General features: G+C 49.4%; 2 protein-coding genes across 2 annotated transcripts in view; one reads left to right on the top strand and one right to left on the bottom strand.

Annotated features, from left to right (window-relative positions):
• RHBDD3 (rhomboid domain containing 3) overlaps positions 1-9,316 on the top strand; it is a 28,273-nt gene extending 18,957 nt beyond the window's left edge. The window contains exons 5-7 of the mRNA XM_075568851.1: positions 3,463-3,628; positions 3,990-4,256; positions 6,862-9,316. Of these exons, the coding sequence (XP_075424966.1) occupies positions 3,463-3,628; positions 3,990-4,256; positions 6,862-7,015 (587 nt within the window). The 3' untranslated portion in view covers positions 7,016-9,316. The remainder of the gene's footprint in view (positions 1-3,462; positions 3,629-3,989; positions 4,257-6,861) is intronic.
• EMID1 (EMI domain containing 1) overlaps positions 8,639-20,000 on the bottom strand; it is a gene marked incomplete at its 5' end in the record, with an annotated part of 40,347 nt that continues 28,985 nt past the window's right edge. Inside the window, 7 exons of the mRNA XM_075567946.1 lie at positions 8,639-8,928; positions 11,485-11,569; positions 17,793-17,837; positions 18,581-18,625; positions 18,711-18,764; positions 19,161-19,213; positions 19,309-19,377. Coding sequence (XP_075424061.1) covers positions 8,792-8,928; positions 11,485-11,569; positions 17,793-17,837; positions 18,581-18,625; positions 18,711-18,764; positions 19,161-19,213; positions 19,309-19,377 — 488 coding nt within the window. The remainder of the gene's footprint in view (positions 8,929-11,484; positions 11,570-17,792; positions 17,838-18,580; positions 18,626-18,710; positions 18,765-19,160; positions 19,214-19,308; positions 19,378-20,000) is intronic.

Here is a 20,000-nt window from a genome sequence, read left to right as displayed (position 1 = left end):
GTGTGTGTGTATATATATGAATATACACTGTCAGTGTGCTCCTCACCTCTCTGATGGATGATATGCTGTGTGGATGTGTATGAATATACACTGTCAGTGTTATCCTCACCTCTCTGATGGATGATATGCTGTGTGAATGTGTATGAATATACACTGTCAGTGTTATCCTCACCTCTCTGATGGATGATACGCTGTGTGGATGTGTATGAATATACACTGTCAGTGTTATCCTCACCTCTCTGATGGATGATATGGTGTGTGTGTGTGTGTGTGTGTGTGTGTGTATATATATGAATATACACTGTCAGTGTTATCCTCACCTCTCTGATGGATGATATGCTGTGTGTGTGTGTGTGTGTGTGTATATGAATATACACCGTCGGTGTTCTCCTCACCTCTCTGATGGATGATATGCTGTGTGTGTGTGTGTGTGTGTATATATATATGAATATACACTGTCAGTGTTATCCTCACCTCTCTGATGGATGATATGCTGTGTGGATGTGTATGAATATACACTGTCAGTGTTCTCCTCACCTCTCTGACGGATGATATGGTGTGTGTGTGTGTGTGTATATATATGAATATACACTGTCAGTGTGCTCCTCACCTCTCTGATGGATGATATGCTGTGTGGATGTGTATGAATATACACTGTTAGTGTTATCCTCACCTCTCTGATGGATGATATGCTGTGTGTGTGTGTGTGTATATATATGAATATACACTGTCAGTGTTCTCCTCACCTCTCTGATGGATGATATGCTGTGTGTGTGTGTGTGTGTGTGTGTGTATATGAATATACACCGTCAGTGTTCTCCTCACCTCTCTGATGGATGATATGCTGTGTGTGTGTATATATATGAATATACACTGTCAGTGTTATCCTCACCTCTCTGATGGATGATACGCTGTGTGGATGTGTATGAATATACACTGTCAGTGTGCTCCTTACCTCTCTGATGGATGATATGGTGTGTGTGTGTGTGTGTGTGTGTATATATATATGAATATACACTGTCAGTGTTATCCTCACCTCTCTGATGGATGATATGCTGTGTGTGTGTGTATGTGTATATGAATATACACCGTCAGTGTTCTCCTCACCTCTCTGATGGATGATATGCTGTGTGTGTGTGTGTGTGTGTGTGTGTATATATATGAATATACACTGTCAGTGTTATCCTCACCTCTCTGATGGATGATATGCTGTGTGTGTGTATTTGAATATACACTGTCAGTGTTCTCCTCACCTCTCTGATGGATGATATGGTGTGTGTGTGTGTATATATGAATATACACTGTCAGTGTTATCCTCACCTCTCTGATGGATGATATGCTGTGTGAATGTGTATGAATATACACTGTCAGTGTTCTCCTCACCTCTCTGATGGATGATATGCTGTGTGTGTGTGTATATGAATATACACTGTAAGTGTTCTCCTCACCTCTCTGATGGATGATATGCTGTGTGGATGTGTATGAATATACACTGTCAGTGTTCTCCTCACCTCTCTGACGGATGATATGCTGTGTGAATGTGTATGAATATACACTGTCAGTGTTCTCCTCACCTCTCTGACAGATGATATGCTGTGTGGATGTGTATGAATATACACTGTCAGTGTTATCCTCACCTCTCTGACAGATGATATACTGTGTGAATGTGTATGAATATACACTGTCCGTGTTCTCCTCACCTCTCTGACGGATGATATGCTGTGTGAATGTGTATGAATATACACTGTCAGTGTTCTCCTCACCTCTCTGACGGATGATATGCTGTGTGTGTGTGTGTGTGTGTGTGTATATATATGAATATACACTGTCAGTGTTCTCCTCACCTCTCTGACGGATGATATGCTGTGTGTGTGTGTGTGTGTGTGTATATATATGAATATACACTGTAAGTGTTCTCCTCACCTCTCTGATGGATGATATGCTGTGTGGATGTGTATGAATATACACTGTCAGTGTTCTCCTCACCTCTCTGACGGATGATATGCTGTGTGGATGTGTATGAATATACACTGTCCGTGTTCTCCTCACCTCTCTGACGGATGATATGCTGTGTGAATGTGTATGAATATACACTGTCAGTGTTCTCCTCACCTCTCTGACGGATGATATGCTGTGTGTGTGTGTTTGTGTGTATATATATGAATATACACTGTAAGTGTTCTCCTCACCTCTCTGATGGATGATATGCTGTGTGGATGTGTATGAATATACACTGTCCGTGTTCTCCTCACCTATCTGACGGATGATATGCTGTGTGAATGTGTATGAATATACACTGTCAGTGTTCTCCTCACCTCTCTGACGGATGATATGCTGTGTGGATGTGAATGAATATACACTGTCAGTGTTCTCCTCACCTCTCTGATGGATGATACGCTGTGTGAATGTGTATGAATATACACTGTCAGTGTTCTCCTCACCTCTCTGATGGATGATATGCTGTGTGGATGTGTATGAATATACACTGTCAGTGTTCTCCTCACCTCTCTGACGGATGATATGCTGTGTGAATGTGTATGAATATACACTGTCAGTGTTCTCCTCACCTCTCTGATGGATGATATGCTGTGTGAATGTGTATGAATATACACTGTCAGTGTTCTCCTCACCTCTCTGATGGATGATACGCTGTGTGAATGTGTATGAATATACACTGTCAGTGTTCTCCTCACCTCTCTGATGGATGATATGCTGTGTGGATGTGTATGAATATACACTGTCAGTGTTCTCCTCACCTCTCTGACGGATGATATGCTGTGTGAATGTGTATGAATATACACTGTCAGTGTTCTCCTCACCTCTCTGATGGATGATATGCTGTGTGAATGTGTATGAATATACACTGTCAGTGTTCTCCTCACCTCTCTGACGGATGATATGCTGTGTGAATGTGTATGAATATACACTGTCAGTGTTCTCCTCACCTCTCTGACGGATGATATGCTGTGTGAATGTGTATGAATATACACTGTCAGTGTTCTCCTCACCTCTCTGATGGATGATATGCTGTGTGAATGTGTATGAATATACACTGTCCGTGTTCTCCTCACCTATCTGACGGATGATATGCTGTGTGAATGTGTATGAATATACACTGTCAGTGTGCTCCTTACCTCTCTGACGGATGATATGCTGTGTGGATGTGTATGAATATACACTGTCAGTGTTCTCCTCACCTCTCTGACAGATGATATGCTGTGTGTGTGTGTAGGAATATACACTGTCAGTGTTATCCTCACCTCTCTGACGGATGATATGCTGTGTGGATGTGTATGAATATACACTGTCAGTGTTCTCCTCACCTCTCTGATGGATGATACGCTGTGTGGATGTGTATTAATATACACTGTCAGTGTTCTCCTCACCTCTCTGACAGATGATATGCTGTGTGTGTGTGTAGGAATATACACTGTCAGTGTGCTCCTTACCTCTCCCCCTCAGCCCGCTGCGGGCTGCTCTCTCGCCTGGAGCTGTCCGCACCTCGGAAGCGGGCGCTGGAGGGGAGTCTGCCCTTCCGCTGCCTGGCATCTGCTCCCCTTCTGCGGTTCATCCCGTGTCGGGACAGAGGGGCTGTGCTGCCCGAGACGGACCCCAGAGCAGGAGAGAGGTGTGTGTGAGGGGGAGGAAGAGAGGGGTAATTAACCCATTCCAGCACGACACGGAGAACATCCCGGAGACTATCAATGCCCCACAGTTTTGTAGCGGGATCACGGAGCGATGCTCTGACGTTCGGCAGCAGGGAAGGGGTTAACCACGCAAGACGCTGCCGGATCGCAGCAGGAAAATGTTTAATAGTGCAATAGTGAACTGCTCGCTGCCATTTTTTTTGTACCCTCCTGGCAATGAAGCAATGCTCCTTTTAGGATTGCATTAACCCTTTTGTTGCCTGTCTGGCAGCAAATAGGTTAAAGAAAGCGGCGTTTGCTACTTGACCGTTTCTATAGTCGCTATATGTCTCCCTCTTGCAGGCCTCCGCTCTCCTACGCTTATATATCCCAGTCTGTCCTCCTCACTGACGCCCCCTGGGGAGGGGGGTCTGCCCACAGCTGGCCCCTTGCCGGGGACATTGGGACCCCCGCCCCCTCTTTGTTGGGGGGTCCCGCGGCGCTGGAGGAGGAACTGCTGAGAATCGGTATTCGGGCGTCTCTGAGAGAGTACGAGGAGGAGGAAGAGAGAGCGAGAGTGGCAGCCAGTCAGGAGCTGAGGCTGCAGAAATCCAGCGTGTCTGCACTCAGGTGAGCAGGAGACGGCCTGCACATAGCACAGGGGTCCCCAACCTTTCTGTGCCCAAGGGCACACTTGAGAGTTCAGGAGAGAATGACGGGCACCAACCAATTAGCACAGATACGCACTACACTTAGGCCAGGTCCCCACTGGCCACTGCAGCGCCCGCTGTTGGAGACGCTGCAGGGACAATAGCCGCTGCACAATGGGACCCCTTTGTCTTTCTGCGAGGGGGGGGGGGCGCTGCGCTCTGCCGGCAGTGACTCCTGCTCGCAAGAGAATTGTGAGCAGGAGTCGCGACGGAGCGCTAAGCCACGCCCCCGGCGGTTCAGCCAATGAGGGCGAACCTGCCGGGTGACGTCACGGCCCCGCCCCCGTCACGCCCCCCGTCTTTTGGTCTGCAGCTCCCTGCAGACCAGGGGAATCGGCTGCCCGCGCCGCCAGCCTCGCTGACGCGCATGCAGCGCAGGTACTGTGGCCGCAGCCTTAGGCTAAGGCCCCGGTAACTCAGCTGCAACGCGCGCCCGCGAGATTGGCGGCGCGTGCAGCCGATTACCTGGTCTGCAGGGAGCTGCAGGAAGAGAGACCGGGGGGGGCGTGGCAGGGGAGTGACGGGGGCGCGGCCATGACGTCACCCGGCAGGTTCGCCCTCATTGGCTGAACCGCCGGGGGGCGTGCCGTATCGCTCTCGTGCGTTCAGTGTCCGCCACAGCGGACGCTGTAGTAGGCAGCGGGGGCAAGGCCTTACAGTGCCGGTCCCGCTCGCGGATACGGAAGTTGGGCCCGACTCCCGTCATGAGACAGGCACGCAACAGCGGTTGGTGGCACTGCGGCGAGTTACTCACTGGCAGCCGGCTCGCAATCAACATGCTGGAGACCCCTGATCGAGGGCACCCACATAATAAGGGCTGGGACCCGCTGCGCCCGGTGGCGCTGGCGGCCGCGTGAGCGCAACTCACTATTGCTGTTTAGCCTCACGATCCGGTCCCAGTCCCTCCTCACTGCCAACTGACTACGTACTGTGACGCGTCAGCCAGCCGGGGATACCAGAGAATTGTGTTTCCGTGCGGCGACGCGTCACATGGTACGCGAGTCAGCCAATGGGGAGGAGGGGAGGGAAGGAGCTAGATGGTTAAAGTGTGTGTGTGTGTGTGTATGTATGTGTGTGGGGGGGTGGACGGCACCACGATCAGATCCCCTCCCACTCCCGCCCCGCTCCCGGCTCCCTACAGACCGCATATCGCGGTCTGTGTCTGTCAGCGCCCCGCCTGTCTGCAGTGCGGGCGCGCTGACTGAGAGCGCGGGGCCTAAGGCTTGGTGCGCGGGCACCGCGTTGGGGACCCCTGGTCTAGCATGCCGGAGATGGCAGGACTGGAACTGAGACATCACAGACCCTGTGTGTATTTTACTAGGGTGGAAGAGACCGCTAAGCAGTAACTAAATGCCTATATCGCATGTTGTCATGTCCTGTCTCTCCCCTTCTCTCTCTGCCCATCATCTCTCTCATTCTTCCCAACTCTCTCACCTCCCCTTATCCCCCCCCGTCATGTCTCGCTTTCCCCCCCCTGTCACCTCTCGCTTTCCCCCCCGTCACCTCTCGCTTTCCCCCCGTCACCTCTCGCTTTCCCCCCGTCACCTCTCGCTTTCCCCGTCACCTCTCGCTTTCCCCCATCACCTCTCGCTTCCCCCCCGTCACCTCTCGTTTCCCCCCCGTCACCTCTCGCCTTCCCCCCCCACCTCTCGCCTCCCCCCCACCTCTCGCCTCCCCCCCACCTCTCGCCTCCCCCCCCACCTCTCGCCTTCCCCCCCACCTCTCGCCTCCCCCCCCGTCGCAACCCTTTCCCCATCGCCTCTATTATCGGTCTCTGTCCACGGTCTTGGACATTTGGTCGCAGCCGCTTTGCCGTGACCAAATGGCCGCTGGCGCTTCGCCACAAGTCACCCCGCCGCTGGTCACTTCACACCCTACCCTAAGCCTTTAACCTAAAACACCCTCCCCTAACCGCTAAACCCCATAAATTAACCCCCTCCCCTAACTGCTAAACCCCTTAAATTAACCCCCTCCCTAACCAGTAAACCCCTTAAATTAACCCCCTCCCCTAACCGCTAAACCCCTTAAATTAACCCCCTCCCCTAACCAGTAAACCCCTTAAATTAACCCCCTCCCCTAACCGCTGAACCCTTTAAATTAACTCCCTCCCCTAACCAGTAATAAAAGTTACCTCAGTAGTGGCCGGCAGAGGGGATTCCTGCAGCAGATCGTCTGTGGCGGAGGGTCCCTATGTGGCCGAATGTCAGCAGCTATTTGGGTGCGGCTAAACGGCCGCACCCAAATGTCCCATTCCGCTCTGTCCATGCCTCTCTCATATTAATGTTCCTTCTCTCATCAACTCTCTCTCCCTCTCTATCACCTCTCTCTATCACCTCTCTCTCTCTCTCTGTCATCACCTCTCTCTCTCTCATCACCTCTCTCTCTCTCTCTCTCTCTCTCTCTCATCACCTCTCTCTCATCACCTCTCTTTCATCACCTCTCTCTCTCTCTCTCTCTCTCTCTCATCACCTCTCTCTCTCTCTCATCACCTCTCTCTCTCTCATCACCTCTCTCTCTACTCCCAGGCTGCAGCAGTTGGAACGCATGGGGTTCCCCACAGGGCCTGCGGTGGTGGCGTTAGCAGCGACGGGGAAGGTGGAGAGGGCGGTATCCCTGCTGGTGGAGGGACAGGTTGGGGGGGACGTTTTAGTGGCAAGTGAAAAGCAAGTGACCAAGTGATGCCAAAATCCACCAGAGACACGAGGAACACACCCGATAGGGTGGACACATGCAGAGCGATGAGACACCCTGAGAGTAGTGACGCTCTGCGGGCCCTATGGGAAGATGGGTTAATTGAACTGATTTATGGAGTGACACTCTGCATGACCAAGGGGGCAACAAGGAAATAGATGAGAAGTGAAATAAGTTCTGAGGCCGCGCTCCTTGGATGTACTTACAGGTCAGCTCTGGGAGATACCTCCTCTGTCCCATACTCTGGGAGATACGTCTCCTCTATCCCATAGTCTGGGAGATACCTCCTCTATCCCATACTCTGGGAGATACCTCCTCTATCCCATACTATTGGAGATATCTCCACTATCCCATACTCTGGGAGATACCTCCTCTGTCTTATACTCTGAGCGATACCTCCTCTGTCCCATAATCTGGGAGATACCTCCTCTGTCCCATACTCTGGGAGATACGTCTCCTCTATCCCATAGTCTGGGAGATACCTCCTCTATCCCATACTCTGGGAGATACCTCCTCTATCCCATACTATTGGAGATATCTCCACTATCCCATACTCTGGGAGATACCTCCTCTGTTTTATACTCTGAGCGATACCTCCTCTGTCCCATAATCTGGGAGATACCTCCTCTGTCCCATACTCTGGGAGATACCTCCTTTGTCTTATACTCTGAGCGATACCTCCTCTGTCCCATACTCTGAGCGATACCTCCTCTGTCCCATACTCTGAGCGATACCTCCTCTGTCCCATACTCTGAGCGATACCTCCTCTGTCCCATACTCTGAGCGATACCTCCTCTGTCCCATACTCTGAGCGATACCTCCTCTGTCCCATACTCTGGGAGATACCTCCTCTGTCCCATACTCTGGGAGTTACCTCCTCTGTCCCATACTCTGAGCGATACCTCCTCTGCCCCATACTCTGAGCGATACCTCCTCTGTCCCATACTCTGAGCGATACCTCCTCTGTCCCATACTCTGAGCGATACCTCCTCTGTCCCATACTCTGGGAGATAGCTCCTCTGTCCCATACTCTGGGAGTTACCTCCTCTGTCCCATACTCTGAGCAAGAAACCGGCGGGGATTTTAATAAAAAATGTCATTTATTTATTTATACAGAGAGTGTTTCCCCCGGGGGAGATTCCAAATAACAAAACCCACTCCGGACACTCGCAGTACCCAACCAATCACCTCTTGTTATATTTTTGTAGGGTAATTTTCTATTTATTCTTTCAAGCTCTACCCGATTTTTCCATTCACAATGTGTTTGGAGGCCCACTATTAACCCCTCCTGTCTGACGCCATTTAAAGTCCCCAACAGACACCTACATTTCTCGCCCATTAATCGCAATGATTATAACAAATGTTCCAGAGTATTTGAATCCCCTGTAGGGGTGGAGGTCAGCAGCTGGATTTGTGGTGTCAACCGAAGAGACTGTGCTGGGTCATGCTCAGTTTCAGTTTACATTGCAGCACCATTGGGGTCCCTGATGCAGTGGGTAGATGGAACAGTCTTTCGGGAGGGGGAGGGCAATAAGCGTAATGAATATAAACCCTTAAAATCCATAGATTTCCTCCATATTTAAAGGTAGGAGTCAGCTGGTTTTGGCTTTAAAATCTCCCACCCTAATGTACTCTATCCCAGTAATCTGGAATAGTGGGGTAGCCTTATATTCCTGGCAGTGAAGGTAGTAAGGCACCGAGGTGTGTGGGCACGATGGGTAGCATTCCAAGGATGGATGGACACTGGCAGCGTAATGGGCTCCTTCAGAAGCTCTCGTCTTCCCACTCAACGCCACGCCGCGGAGGCGTGACTCTGTAGGGCGAGGGTCCGCTGCGTCTGCCCCGATAGAATCCGGGGGCGCCCGTGGAGGAGGGTCCAACTCCCGAACCGGGTTCTGTCTCTGAAGGTAAAGAGAGAGGGAAGACCGTGAGGATCACAGAGACTGGCACCAAAGTCCTAACAATGGGCATCAGCTCTGGAGAGCGTTACCAACAACCCAGTGACTGGCACCTCTGCTCAGCACCCCTATCTTACCCTAAAATCCACTCCTACAGACTTCACACACAGCACCCAGGTACCTTAATCTTGCTCTGACACCCTTAGCCCTGCATAATAACTACTCATCGTTGAGTGAGATAATCACAAATACCAAAGGCTGACCCCATTGTGCCCCATCTCTGGAGAGTGTTAATAACCCAATCACCCTGATGAAAGTGCATGTCGGCACCGAGACGGGTGTACCCATGACTTCTTATAGTCATTAAATGACCTTTTTTTTTGCTACCGTTTGATGTTTTTCTTATTTTTTTGGTGTGCTTGACTCCCTTTTGCTCACTAACCCCATCTTACCATATGAAACCCCATTTCTCAGTGCCGCCCCCAAATCCTGCAGCCTAGCATTTCAATGGCTGCAAAGATACAAGATCCTGGTATTGGGAGATCAACTAACAGGAGGACCCCTCCTAACCCGGAGACAGCACGCCAAGCGAGCAATTTCCCACCGTGTCCATGGGAGTGAGCGGGGCGGGGGGGGGGGTTTACTTCTCTGCAGTATGTTTAGCAACAGACACCCCCTTACAGGCAACATAACAATGTATTAACGGCCTTGCTGCAACGCTCTGCAGATCCCAGCCAAGGGGTTAGGAATATATAGGGGAACCCGGGTAATCCCGCACAGAAGACATGCAGCTCTGTCTATGCACACATGCCTCATGCACCAGGAATTCAGCATGCGGAGGGGGCCACACAGAACACACTGGGAGATCTCCTGATTGGCCGATACGCTGATGACATCAACAGGGCTGTAATGGTACCCAGTTCCTATATGGGGCCGCCCATCAAGCTTTGGGGAGAACTTTGCAGCTGATCGGCTGCCTTATCCATTACCAGGTCACGTTAGGCCGGCTGTGTAATGCGGGTCAGAGCTGGCAGGGTAAAGGTTAAAGCCTTTGCCATTCATTAACGAGGTGGGTTAGCGGGGGGGGGGGCTCCTTAACTCCTTCAGTGCCAGGAGAGCTTGCAACATTTCCATAGGGGAAACACGTGCTGTAAAGTGGATTCAATCTCTCCAAGGAAGGCCGTTATATTGATTGATTTTGACCCACTGCTGTGGTACTGCCCCTTTAAAATATCAGCTCTCCCCCCCCCCCTCCGTACATCCCCTAAGATGATGCCTGTGGGATTTAATGAAATGTTGTTTTCTTTTGAGAAATGAAAATAATATATGTACAGTATATTTTTTTAATGGTGGTTTGGTTTCTGAGTTTTTTGTTGTTGTTTTTTTTACCCCCAAATGTTATATTTAAACAGAGTTACACTATGTTCGCTATGTTTTGTGTGGGCTGTTGAAATATGGCCACCTTGGTGAATTCTTGGAAGAAATGCCTTGTAGCTGAAATCATGGTAACAAGTTAGGAATTTGCTGCTGCATCCTTATGGGATTTTGGCATAATCCCATAATATTCGGAACAAGTTACCCTTACAGCCCTGTGGGGTTTTTTTTTTGGGGGGGGGGGGGGGGGTTGCAGGGATACAAGGGTCTATCTGGCAACAGGAAGAAGTGCATGGCTATTGTTACCTGGCCATATAATGAATTCAAGCAGAGTGACCCTTCTAACCAGGAGCTCCAGCTGTTCTTGAAGCTGGAGGAAGGAGGCTAAGCTTACCACCTGCCGGACCGAAAACAGCACAATGGGACACTGGACCAGGGGGAGCGAGGGGGGGGGGGGAGCGGAAGAAGGAGAGAGAAAAACGAGGGGGAGAAAGGAGGGATAGAGTAAAGAGAGGGGAGGAGAGAGAATGAAAGGGGGGAAGAGGGAGTTGGAACCAGGGTGCTTCTAGGTGCTACTAAGAGGTTATATCCATAGTAACCTTATTGTGGCTGGAGCTCTTGTGAAATCCAGGGACCAGGGTGTATTGCAAAGGATGGTTAAGAGGACAGGACTATAAGTACTAGAATGCAGTGCACACATACTCCACTAGAGGGCATTGCAAACAACAGTAGGGCTGACTAGTGCTCCTGACTCCCACACTAGGTGTTACTGAGCTGAGTTTAACTGGAGATGCTCATTAAGTTACAGACCTCCCTGTGCTGAATTTCTACCTATAGTCCCTAAGCAATAATAATACAACAATGAATGACATACAAACACAGGCCTGTCTGAGCCTGTCCCTGATAACCTGCAGACCCTACATTATATATAAACCCAGGACTGCCCCAAGGGGCAGTCACATCTTCAGCAATCTATTTCCCTAAGAGCAAAACACAAACTACAGGATCTTCACTGTCTTCCCTTCCTCTCTTCCTCCCCCCTCTCACTGACTCCCTTCCCGATTCCAGCCTTCTCTCCCTCTCTCTCATCCCCCCCATCTCTGCCTCTCTCTCCCCCCCCCCCCCATCTCTGCCTCTCTCTCCCCCCCCCCCCCCCCCATCTCTGCCTCTCTCCCTAATACTCACCATGAATTCCAATCATTGTCTCCAATATTAAAACTCTCTCAGCTAAAATCTTCAGGGCTTCTCTGATCTGCAGCATCCTTTCCCCCTGCGTAGACAAGAGACGGACACAGCTGTGAAGGATTAACCCCCTCCCTCCCGCCCTTAGCCTCTTCGCTGCTCGACAATGCTGTCTGTGCCAGCCGAGTCTAGTTGCGAAGGGGTTAAGCAAACCTTGCAGCAGATCCTGTAATGCTGGCATACTAAGGGTTAACAGGCCAGGCGTCTGTATATATATATATCATGCAGGTTCATTATAAGGCAAGGGGGCATTCCAAAAATAAATCAATGCAGCATTCATATTAACCCCCCCCCCAATCCTCCCCTCAAACTCCCCCCCCCCCCCACCTCCTCTGGTGCTAGGGTGTTAGAATTAGGAGCTCAACACACTTTTATTCTGCAATATATATCTTTTTTTTTTTATAAGGGTTTGTATATATGATTTATGTTAGCTGCTGTATTAATATAAATTAGATTAATACTTATGTATTCCTACTGTACCTACACATTTGACTTCTAAGTATATACAAGTATTAATCTGATTTTTATACATGTATACAGTATGTATACACTGGATTTGTGTGCCTGTGTATCAGTGTTTTTCAACCGGGTTTCCTAGAAAGCCTTGAATTCTGCGGACAGCCCTAAAGGGTTCCCTGCAAATTTCAGGTCATTTGAAAAATACAGAAGAATTTACAATGCATCTGATCTCAGATGCGCTATTAGAGAGGGTTCGGGTTCGGGTTCCTTACAATGCATCTGATCTCAGACGCGCTATTAGAGAGGGTTGGGGTTCCTTACAATGCATCTGATCTCAGAGGCGCTATTAGAGAGGGTTGGGGATCCTTACAATGCATCTGACCTCAGACACGCTATTAGAGAGGGTTGGGGTTCCTTACAATGCATCTGATCTCACACGCGCTGTTAGAGAGGGTTGGGGTTCCTTACTATACATCTGATCTCAGACGCACTATTGGAGAGGGTTGGGGTTCCTTACAATGCATCTGATCTCACACGCGCTGTTAGAGAGGGTTGGGGTTCCTTACTATACATCTGATCTCAGACGCACTATTGGAGAGGGTTGGGGTTCCTTACAATGCATCTGATCTCACACGCGCTGTTAGAGAGGGTTGGGGTTCCTTACTATACATCTGATCTCAGACACGCTATTAGAGAGGGTTGGGGTCCTTACAATGCATCTGATCTCAGATGCGCTATTAGAGAGGGTTGGGGTTCCTTACAATATATCTGATCTCAGACACGCTATTAGAGAGGGTTGGGGTTCCTTACAATGCATCTGATCTCAGGCGCGCTATTAGAGAGGGTTGGGGTGCCTTACAATGCATCTGATCTCAGACGCGCTATTAGAGAGGGTTGGGGTTCCTTACAATGCATCTGATCTCAGACGCGCTATTAGAGAGGGTTGGGGTTCCTTACAATGCATCTGATCACAGATGTACTATTAAAGAGGGTTGGGGTTCCTTACAATGCATCTGATCTCAGGCGCGCTATTAGAGAGGGTTGGGGTACCTTACAATACATCTGATCTCAGGCGCGCTATTAGAGAGGGTTGGGGTGCCTTACAATGCATCTGATCTCAGACGCGCTATTAGAGAGGGTTGGGGTTCCTTACAATGCATCTGATCTCAGACGCGCTATTAGAGAGGGTTGGGGTTCCTTACAATGCATCTGATCACAGATGTACTATTAAAGAGGGTTGGGGTTCCTTACAATGCATCTGATCTCAGGCGCGCTATTAGAGAGGGTTGGGGTGCCTTACAATGCATCTGATCTCAGACGCGCTATTAGAGAGGGTTGGGGTTCCTTACAATACATCTGATCTCAGACGCGCTATTAGAGAGGGTTGGGGTTCCTTACAATGCATCTGATCTCAGATGCGCTATTAGAGAGTGGAAAGGAGCGCACGATCCAACGGAGCAAAGAGAGGACACAATACCGAAAAAATATAAACTTCATTGGGTCATGAACCTAAAATCCAACGCGTTTCCTTGATATAGAACGCACCAGCGTTCGAAACGCGTTGGATTTTAGGTTTATGACCCAATAAAGTTTATATTTTTTTGGTATTGGGTCCTCTCTTTACTCCGTTGGATCGTGCGCTCCTTTCCACTTCCTGCATCTACTACCCTAGAAGCTGCACATCCTGCCAGTCCCAAACCAAGGATTCGTGAGTACTTTATTACTGCTACAAGGTAGCCTCCACTGAGACTGATCGTGGGGGGTTATTCCTGCCCATTACCTGTCTTCAGGAGGCTCATTACCTAATATTGCTAGCTATTTTACTCACTGTTATTGTTTCTGGATTACACTTGGAAATTGGATTTGGCTATCATTGGTTCTTATACCTAGCTTTGAGCGCTTCTTCATCTCTATCTATCACACTGTTAGAGAGGGTTGGGGTTCCTTACAATGCATCTGATCTCAGACGCGCTATTAGAGAGAGTTTGGGTTCCTTACAATGCATCTGATCTCAGACACGCTATTAGAGAGGGTTGGGGTTCCTTACAATGCATCTGATCTCAGACGCGCTATTAGAGAGGGTTGGGGTTCCTTACAATGCATCTGATCTCAGACGCGCTATTAGAGAGAGTTTGGGTTCCTTACAATGCATCTGATCTCAGACACGCTATTAGAGAGGGTTAGGGTTCCTTACAATGCATCTGATCTCAGACACGCTATTAGAGAGGGTTAGGGTTCCTTACAATGCATCTGATCTCAGACGCGCTATTAGAGAGGGTCGGGGTTCCTCAAAATGTCACAATATAATTATAGGGTTCCTTAATCAAAACAACACTGAAAATCACTGGTATATTTGTGCGTGTGCGTGTGGATATAGTTCTATATCAAATCTAGTTTCATTTAAAATCATCAGATAATATAGGAAAGGTTGGAGTTTCTTTCATTTATGGTCTATTAGACATTCACTGTTCTATAAATTGAATAAATATCAGGGAATTAAAAAAAAAAAAAGCATTTAACGGATTGAGATGGTGATATCGAGAAGTTTGCTTTATCCACGTATATTGTGAATATATTTAATATATAAATATATGATCAAAATGTATATGTAGAGCACGTAAGGCGTCGGTCCTCAACGCTTCTTTAATTAGCGGAATGTTTCGAGTTGCAACCAATGGAGACCTCCGCTCTGAACATTCTACTGACAAGCCAGTTCCCACAAGGAGATCGGACACAGAGCCACCTATTGCGCTAAAGGAATATGTGACTCGGGGTCATGCTCACCGTTTGGAATCCACAGTCACGACTGAACTCCGCTCCCCTCCACCACTTTTGATTTATCTGTGGTCCAGCATTGCCATATCCCCTGTAGGAGATGTATACCTTGCTGGCCCCCTATAGCAGCGAGGGGTTTCTAGACTTAAAATTTGGCGACCGTTAACCTCTTCACTGCCAGAGCACGCAACGGTTTAAGTCACGGGTGGCCAACTGGAGTCCTCAAGGGCCGCCAACAGGTCAGGTTGGAAGGATATCCCTGCTTCAGCACAAGAGGCTCAATCAGTGAGCCACCTGTAGTGAAGCAGGGATATCCTTAAAACCTGACCTGTTGGCGGCCCTTGAGGGCGGGAGTTGTCCACCCCTGGTTTAAGCAGACCGTGCAGTTTGGCATTGTAAAACAGGAGTCATTTAGCAGCCATCTTTATAATGGAGGGTCATAAATCTCCCCCAATCTCTGCCTGGACACCCTCTTCTTTTGTTAGGACCGCAGTTCTGATACTTTAGGCTCCGGTTCCCACAGGCAACGCATGCACGAACCGGATTCTCCCGGCCCTAAAGAATCTTCCCCCTCGTTAATGGTTAGATGCATCTGGTGCCGCGTTAACATGGCAGAATCCTTCCTCTTTACTCTGCTAACCGAGACCCTGATTAATATTAATTATAATGCTGTACTTGGGGAACTCTTACGGCATAAGAGAGCCCCCCTATAAAAGTCCCAAATCATGCTCCCATGTCAAAAATTGCCTTTACTGTCCACCGTAACCGCGCTTGGCTCTGAAATCCCCCGCCTCCGCAAAATAGTAACGGAAAAACCATTTTGTCCGGGCTTCTGAAATATGGCCGCCATGGTGAAGAAACGCCTCAGGTTTTGCATATCATTTTAATTCATGCATGTTGCCGTGCTGTGGGGTTTTAGGATCGAAGTATAAAAACCTATGAACCCGGTATTATTCAGCCGGCATTGAAGCTCCCGCAATACGCTGTTACAGGCTGCGTGCTTGTGTTAGGACACTGGGCTCTATGTATCAGAGGCAGAATGCTGGCGTCAACGCGTTATCTTGTTGCAACATCGCGCCGACATATACCTGCGCCCCCGGCTGCGTCTATGCAATCATCTTCGCTGCTCCATTTTCGTGTCTGCCCGCGGCGAGGTGAGGGATTTATGGCGCATGTGGGAGGAGTCGGGGCGGAGTCACATTGGCATATTGGCGCAGGTCTACGCTGAAGCAGGCGGCACACGTTGCTTTTCGTGACGGTTTTCTGCGTCACCTTAAAAGGGGCGTGTCTTTTTTTTTAATGCGCAGAATACTAGCGCCTTTGCCAAATTCTACAGGAGTAGCAATACACTGAATACATGTAGCAGCCGCATCACTGCTCATGTATAGCTTGATATATAGAGCCCTGAGTTAGTAGGATGCAAGCTTTATTAACTCCTTCCCTGCATGCGTTGCTGCCCTCTACAGCGGGGAACAGTTAAAGCAGCAGGTTTTGGGGTGGTGGGAGAGGGTGAGATAGAAGGAATCCCCACAGCTGTATCTGTCCTTATCCCAGACAGAGAGACCCATCACCCCCCACCCCCACCCCCCTTAGCTCTCAAACGTCCCCCTGAATATCAAAGCTCATCTATATGGCCAGACCCACAAGGCTCCGTTCACCGAACTGCAAAGGCTAACCCACGTAACGTTGCCACGTTTCTTCCCGTAACTATAACGAGCGTTAGTGATGATATGCAAATGAGTTGTTATCAGAACATTGCCTATCCACTAAAGCCCGTTAAGGGTAACGCGGGGACGTTACGTTAGGTAGGTCACACCTAAACGTGGCGTTACTCACATCCAGACCCGGATATAGGGCTTTTATAGGGTCAGGGTGGGTGTAACGTCATAGGGATAATTTAACGAGCATAGCGTTAATTCTCTCTCCTTACTATCTTAACTTGCGTTAAAGCCCCTATCTCAGGGTCTGGACGGGAGTAACACTAAGACACACTTACCGTCACATTATAGGAAGATAACACAACATTGTGCTACAGTAACGTGACACTAACCCTATGCTAATGAGATGTAGCACGGACGCGGTTTGTGCATATAATTAGCTCTGTGGATATGGGTTAACCTCGGGGAACAGAACCTCCGCTCCTGTTTTAGGTAATGTCCCGTTATGCGCCCGGATTTACCGGGGACGTGTGGATCTGGGCTGTCAGCCCCTAGAGAAGTCCGTGTCCAGCAGAGAAGGTGTATTGCTTTCTGGAAGGGTAAGGGGCGTTCTGATGGGATGTGTTGTGTTTATACCGGAGTGCTGGTTCCCCCAGGTGCGTGAGCGGGAGAGGAAGGGACAGAAGGAGAGATTGAGAGGCTGGGAGAGGGAGGAAGGGAGGAACTGGGTGAGATAGAAAGACAAAGGGCGTTAGAGAATTTGAGGTTGTGATAGGGAGAGAGATGGAGAAAGGGACAAAAGGAAAATGAGACATGCAGAAAGAGAGGGGAGAGATGGGCGGAGGAGAGGGGTGAGAAAAAGAAGGGAGAGAGATAGAAAGACGGTGGGAGGGAGATAGAAAAGAAGGTTGTGGAATAAGGAGAGAGAGAGAGAAGAAAAGGAAGAGAGAGAGAGAGAAGGAAAGGAAGAGACAGAGAGAGAAGGAAGAGTGAGAGAGGGAGAAGGAAAGGAAGAGACAGAGAGAGAAGGAAGAGAGAGAGGGAGAAGGAAAGGAAGAGACAGAGAGAGAAGGGAGAGAGAGAAGGAAGGGAGAGAGAGTGAAGGAAAGGAAGAGACAGAGAGTGAAGGAAGAGAGAGAGAAGGGAGAGAGAGTGAAGGAAAGGAAGAGACGGAGTAAAAAGAGAAAAAGGGATAAAGCTATGATAAACATATTCACTATATATCACAATATGTCATGACAAAGGAGACACAGGCAGAGGCTGAAAGTGTAGAACAAGTGGAGTTAAGGGATGAGACAGATCCCAGTGGGGTGAGATGGTTGGGGAGCGGTGATGTGGGGGGGTTATGTGAATGCTTACCGGCTCCCCTCTCTCTCCTGGTTCCCCTTTCTGTCCAGGGGTACCCTGAGCAACGAAAAAAGAGAGAGAGGAAGAGAGGACATGAGACAGGGCACAGAGAGGAGGTGGTGGAGGATGAAGAGAAAAAGGGAGAGAGATGGTCAGAGAGAAAGAGAGGAAGAATTAGGGGGAAGGATAGAAAGAGAGATGTAAGGAGAGATGACAGCTCTGCTGGAAAGGGGAGAAATGGGAAGGGAGAGAGGGAGAGAGGCAGAGAGCAGAAGAAGGGAGGAAGCAGGGGAGACGAGATGGGGGGGAGAAAGAGAGGGGGGAAAAAGAGAAAGTGGGGGAGAGAAAGAGAAGGGGAGAGAGGGGGGAGAGAGGAGGAGGGAGGAAATGGAGGGCGGGAATGGAGAGAAAAGGGGAGGCAGAGTGGAGGAGGTTGGTGAGGCGGCAGGGGAGAGAGGGAGAGGAGGATATGAGGCGGAAGAGGTAGGAGGGGGAGAGCAGGGGAGAACAGTGCGAGGAGGGGAGAGGAGGGAATGGAGGGGGAAGAGGAAGGAAGGGGTGAGGAGGGGGGAAGAGCGAGTAGGCGAAGAGTGGCAGAGACGGCGGGGGGAGAAGGGAGGGGGTAAGGGGAGGAGGGGGAAGAGGGAGGAAGAGGGAGGAATGGGGAAGTGGGAGGATGGAGGGGGGGTTAGGGAGAGGAGGGGGGAAGGGAGAAGGGCAGAGAGGAATAAGGAAGAGGAGGAGAGAAAGCGGGTGGGAGAAGGGGGAGAGGGAGAGAAGCTTGTAGGTGATATACTTGCCTGTTCCCCTTTAATCCCAGGATCCCCGGGCTGACCTGCAGCACCCTGCACAACAAGATATGTGCAGTGAGTTATACTCAGCACCATTATAGAGTACAGTGTGGTCACAGCCTGTTATTGTGTTACTCACACTGTCTCCTTTATTTCCTGGGAAGCCGTCTCTGCCCGGGGGACCAGGTAATCCCTACACAAAGACAACAGCACAACAACATTACACCATAACACATATCAAACAGCAATGCACAACATTACACAGGAACGCACAACATCACACAGGAACGCACAACATCACACAGGAACGCACAACATTACACAGCAACTCACATTACACAGCAACGCACATCACACAGCAACGCACATCACACAGCATCGCACATCACACAGCAACGCACATCACACAGCAACACACATCACACAGCAACGCACAACATCACACAGCAACGCACATCACACAGCAACGCACATCACACAGCAACGCACAACATCACACAGCAACGCACAGAACAACGCACATTTTACAAGAACGCACATTTTACAGCAACACACAACACATCAATACACACCAAGTGACCCGACTTACGTTTTGCCCGCTAACTCCCGGGGGCCCGACCGGCCCTTGAGGGCCAGATGGTCCTGAAAGAAAGGGAAGGGGTCATAGTGCAATACGGCACTTTATAAATGGGTTACCTCCAACACGTAAGGTGACAACAAGGACAGTCATCACTTACCCGCTGGGCCTGGGGGACCGTGGGCATGAAATCCCCCCGTCTCCCCAAATCTGTTCGATTGAAACAGGTCTGAAACAGAGAACAGGGCAGGTACCCCCACTTTACATTTACACAGATATAAAACATATCTTTATTAACTACCACGAAAAGAGTAGAGAGAGAGAGAGTTAGGGAGAGAGAGAGAGACAGAGAAGGAGAGAGAAGGAGAGAGAGAGAGAGAGGGAGGGAGAGAGACAGAAAGGGAGGGAGAGAGACACAGAGTGTAAGAGAGAGAGAGAGGGAGAGAGATAGAGAGGGAGGGAGAGAGACAGAGAGGGAGAGAGAGCGAGACAGAGAAGGAGAGAGAGTAAGAGAGAGAGAGAGGGAGGGAGAAGGAAGACACAGAGAGAGAGAACAATGAAAAAAATATAAATGTGCACTTTACTTGGTGATTATAAGTGACCTAATTAGTCATAGAATACAGTGCAGGTGAGAAATCACAGTGACAACCCCCACTAAACTCCAATACCTGTGTGATCCAATATAATCATATTTAATACACTAGGAGTCGTGCGCTGTTTTTGTCTTTTCATTTACGGAGAGAGAGTAAGGGAGAGAGACAGAGGGACACAGAGAGAGACAGAGAAGGAGAGAGAGTAAGGGAGAGAGACAGAGGGACACAGAGAGAGACAGAGAAGGAGAGAGAGTAAGGG

The sequence above is a fragment of the Ascaphus truei genome, chromosome 13 (genome assembly GCF_040206685.1).
Source record: "Ascaphus truei isolate aAscTru1 chromosome 13, aAscTru1.hap1, whole genome shotgun sequence".
NCBI lineage: Eukaryota > Metazoa > Chordata > Amphibia > Anura > Ascaphidae > Ascaphus > Ascaphus truei.
The sequence above is the reverse complement of the archived record's forward strand: the minus strand, read 5'-3'. Positions and strand labels throughout refer to the sequence as shown.